The sequence below is a fragment of the Gymnoscopelus braueri genome, assembly GCF_963280865.1.
Source record: "Gymnoscopelus braueri genome assembly, chromosome: 21".
Lineage (NCBI taxonomy): Eukaryota > Metazoa > Chordata > Actinopteri > Myctophiformes > Myctophidae > Gymnoscopelus > Gymnoscopelus braueri.
Window position 1 is genome coordinate 18918286 of NC_137623.1, and position 5000 is coordinate 18923285.

The window sequence follows — 5000 nt, forward strand, 5'->3', positions numbered from 1 at the left end:
AAGTTGATGTGACAGCAAAAACATAAAGGAACTGTAGTGCATCATGTATTCTAGTGGTGTAAAAAGTGCCAGTGCTGTGATCAAAGTTTCCTGAGCAGCTGAATGGTGCGTGGGATGCATGAGGTATTAAGGACTCTTTGATGTTGTGACAAAATAGCGAAGCGGATACAGAATTACATTATCTATAAACCACTTGAACCCCACAGCATCCATTCCGGGAGAACAATCGCCAGAAATAGCACATGCTATACCAGTGGTGGAAAGTAACTAAGTACATTTACTCAAGTACTGTACTTAAGTGCACTTTTCAGGATTTGTTTTACTTTACTGGAGTATTTCAAATGTTCAATACTTTTACTTAAAAAGTATTGAACACCCTATACTTTTACTTAAAAAGTATTGAACACCCTTCACTTCGTGCCGCGCTATAAGCTTGTAGATCTGCTATTTTAGAGAAATCTTGAAAATGTGTGCAAATCTTTGAATATATATATATTTTAAAGCATTTTTTATTCAAATATTTGCTTCTGGGGGTCTGGAATAAAATATTTTGAGATGGGGGTCGGCGGCCAAATACATGAAAATACAAAAAGTTTGAGCACCACTGATATAGTAACATCCGTTTTTCAGAAAACTATTAAGATTTAGAAAACATTTGTAGAATCGGCCTCAAGTCTTAATGGGTTCAATTGCCTGCATTGATTTTATGTGTATGAGTAGCCTATGTATTGTACGCATGCATGCGTTGCACTACTTTGTGTTATTATTATTGCTTGTTTATTTATGTACAGCCCTTTGGGACATATATTGGGCTATAACAATACAAATATGACTTGACTTGACTCACCGTGATGGCGGGCCCGGCAAACGCCAGGCTGAGCAGCATCAGCAGGGGGATAACCTCGTGGTTGGGGTCCACGTACGGCAGGCTGAGGCTGCGGTCATGGCAGGTGAAGCCCGACTTGACCGGCTTGAACACGTCCGTCCACTCCAGGAAGTACAGGCTGACCACCGACGACACCAGGATGGGGAGCTGTTCCATGGCGAGACCACGACAACATGAGACACAACACAAGAGAAACTTAGAGTCAAAAATCAACCACATTGAACCCTTAGCGCAGTGGTTTTCAAAGTGTGGGCCGCCGCAGTTATGGATTCCACCAACGTTATAAGATAGACCCGCCTTACCTGTGTCTGATTGGCTTCCTGGCAGGCATAGTTTACTGAGGTTAGGGTTAGGGTTAAGATTAGGTTTAGGCATAGTTTTACTGAGGTCAGGGTTAAGGATAGGTTTAGGCATAGTTGCAAAAACGCTAGGAAGGAAGAACTGTCAATCACTGCGACTGCTGGCCAATCACAGCGGGTCTCCCTAGAAAAGCGGTGGTCATAAGCATGTGCCAAGTAGTGCCAAGTGGGGACGATTGGAAAGGAAATGTATTTTTATACAAATAAATGAATATGTATGACATTTTTATTTCAATGGAAACATTTGAGCATGTCAATATTTAAAAATATAAAATGACAAGAATTGCCGATCTACAACCTCACAACATGTTGCAATGTAACAGATTATGAGCTTGTAGATTGGCTATTTTCATTTGATTTATTGTTTAAGCCATTTCACGATAGGGTGGCCACAACCACAGGCTATATATGGCTGTTTGGGGATCCTCGGCATGGAAAGTATATAGGGGTTTATATACTTGTGAGCTTGTAGATCGGATATTTTTTGCCACGTTTGTGTGACACATGTAGTATGACAAAGTAGGGCACTACTTAAGAAAAACAAACATAAAAATATAGCTGCAAGCAGCGATAAGCGGGGCCAGGGAATAGAGAGAGAGAGAGAGAGAGAGAGAGAGAGAGAGAGAGAGAGAGAGAGAGAGAGAGAGAGAGAGAGAGAGAGAGAGAGAGAGAGAGAGAGAGAGAGAGAGAGAGAGAGAGAATAGATTGAAGAGAGAGAGAGAGACGGAATAGATTGAAGAGAGAGAGAGAGACGGAATAGATTGAAGAGAGAGAGAGAGACGGAATAGATTGAAGAGAGAGAGAGATAAACGGAATAGATTGAAGAGAAAGAGAGATAAACGGAATAGATTGAAGAGAAAGAGAAAGAGAGAGAAACGGAATAGATTGAAGAGAAAGAGAGAGAGAGAGAGAGAGAAACGGAATAGATTGAAGAGAAAGAGAGAGAGAGAGAGAAACGGAATAGATTGAAGAGAAAGAGAGAGAGAGAGAAACTGAATAGATTGAAGAGAAAGAGAGAGAGAGACTTGGAAACGGAATAGATTGAAGAGAGAGAGCGAGAGACTTGGAAACGGAATACATTGAAGAGAGAGAGAGCGAGAGACTTGGAAACGGAATACATTGAAGAGAGAGAGAGCGAGAGAGACACATGGAAACGGAATAGATTGAAGAGGGAGACATGGAAACGGAATAGATTGAAGAGAGAGAGAGAGAGAGAGACATGGAAACAGAATAGATTGAAGAGAGAGAGAGAGACATGGAAACATAATAGATTGAAGAGAGAGAGAGAGATGGAAGCAGAATGGATTGATTGGACATCTCAGCCTATTGCCATTAACAGGAATCGAACCCTCAACCTTCGGATTGACAGGCTGCAACACTACCTATAGTGCTATAGATTTGTCCAGGCTGAGGTTGTCTGTTGAAGATAAAACTGAACCAGTGAAAGCAGCCGATCTACAAGCTCAGAAACACGTTGCTATCTGAAAAGTTTTGAGATTGTAGATCGGCTATTTTCAGAATGAAGTATGTCATACATTGCAAAAACATACCTTCTCAGATAAGCATTTCATGTTATCTTTATCAATTGCATATGTATTCATTAATACAGTCTTGTTGTTTGCAATGCACTTTAAATGAAGTCTCCACCAAGTGAGGCTTGAACCGACAACCTTGATGTTGTGAAACATTCACTTAAGCGGGAAGCCATTGGACCAACAGACCTGATACAGTGAAAACGGAGGTCAGACAGATGATACCATTTCACGCAAATAACTGAAAAATCCTGGGTTTAAGTGTTTTTCAAACTGCTCAAAATTGCGGACAATCTAAGGGCGGAGAGAGAGACATGGAAACGGAATAGATTGAAGAGAGAGAGACATGGAAACAATAGATTGAAGAGAGAGAAGGATGGAAGCAGAATGGATTGATTGGACGTGTCAATCTATTGCCATTAACAGGAATCGAACCCTCGACCTTCGGATTGACGGGCTGCAACATTACCTATAGTGCTATAGCTTTGTCCAGGCTGAGGTTGTCTGTTGAAGATAAAAGTGAACCAGTGAAAGCAGCCGATCTACAAGCTCAGAAACACGTTGCTATCTGAAAAGTTTTGAGATTGTAGATCGGCTATTTTCAGAATGAAGTATGTCATACATTGCAAAAACATACCCTCTCAAATAAGTATTTCAGGTTATGTTTAACAATTGCACATGTATTAATTGACACAATCATGTTGTGTGCAATGCAACTTTAATGAAGTCCGCATCAAGTGAGGCTTGAACTGGCAACCTTCTGGTTGTGAGGCACACGTTTAAGGGAGAAGCCATTGGACCAACAGAGAAGAACCTGTGAAAAAGGAGATCACACAGATGATACAGTTTCACGCAAATAGCTGAAAAATCCTGGGTTTAAGTGTTTTTCAAACTGCTCAAAATTGCGGACAATCTAAGGGGGGAGCTTACTGGTCAACGTGATACATGTGTTCCTCATGAGTCAAGGCACATGTGTAAGCAGGTTTAATGGCTGTCGGCCAAACGAGGCATGACTTTTGCCTGTTTAAAGTTTGCACTTTCAAAAAATCGCTATAGCGCCCCCCTTTGACCAATTGGAGTAAGATTGGTTTCAGTAATATTTGGAATGACCCTCAACATTAACGCAAAGTTTCAAAGAAATGTGAGTCTGCATGTATGTGTTAGGGGCAGATGAATAATTGTCATAAAACTGCAATATTCATTGGCTCATTAAAGCTTAATTTTTTCACTTATGGAAAATCTTTTGTATCAGTTTGTCGGCATAGGTCCAAAGTTCATGTGTAAAACGCTTCGTGCAGATTACTCAAAAATCCCAGGAGGAGATAGGTTTTAACTGTTTTTCATATAATTCAAAATGGTGGGAGATCTAAAGGTCAGAGGTCAAAAGTCAGAGGGTTAAAGTTGTTCATCATGAGTAGACGCATGTGTGTATTGAAGTTTTATGGCTGTAGGTCAAACAGGGCATGAGTTGTACCTGTTCAAAGTTGGCATTTTCAATTGAGTGCTATAGCGCCACCTTTTGACGAAAGATTGTGAGATTTATTTCTTGATAGTTTTTCATGACCATCTACCATATGGCCGAGTTTCGTAAAAAGCGACAGCACGGTTCACCCAGAACTGCGAAAAGTGGCAGAAGAAACAGAATACAGGGAATAATAAAACAGGTCCAGAGCTGAGCTCTGGCCCCGTAAAGAAATAGAAATATGGAGATTACAAGGCTTCTGTCCGACAGCAACGATTAGTCCTACAAGAGGATGTGGTACTAGGTTCCCTGTGTCTCAGTCCACTAGCACTGCGACAAACAGAATGTGAATGAATTAAGAAATAGATAGATAAACAGGCAGGCGATGCGGCACAAATGTCACCCATAAAGACATGGTTCAACGACCGTGCTAATTTGATTTGATAAAGGCACAGGGAAATAATTTTTGTGACCTGAGGAGGGGGGGGGGGGGGGCGGGACGGATGACACTCAAGACATTTGATCGCACTTAGGGACGTTCGCATGCAATCGTGGATTAAAGTTCAAATCTATAAAATAGTATGAGAGATCACTTAACGAATGTGGTACTGTAGTATGTTCCATCTAAGCCGAGAATTAAGGCAATATAAATTGTGTGTAGACTTCTCTGTTGAACGAGTGTGTGTGTGTGTGTGTGTGTGTGTGTGTGTGTGTGTGTGTGTGTGTGTGTGTGTGTGTGTGTGTGTGTGTGTGTGTGTGTG

At 41.2% G+C, this 5000-nt stretch overlaps 1 protein-coding gene across 1 annotated transcript in view; it reads right to left on the minus strand.

The window, feature by feature from the left end:
- The window catches only part of LOC308077142 (phospholipid phosphatase-related protein type 4-like), a gene marked incomplete at both ends in the record, with an annotated part of 78042 nt that overhangs the window by 46937 nt on the left and 26105 nt on the right, over positions 1–5000 (minus strand). Inside the window, one exon of the mRNA XM_080417726.1 lies at positions 848–1033. Within this exon, the coding sequence (XP_080273852.1) occupies positions 848–1033 (186 nt within the window). The remainder of the gene's footprint in view (positions 1–847; positions 1034–5000) is intronic.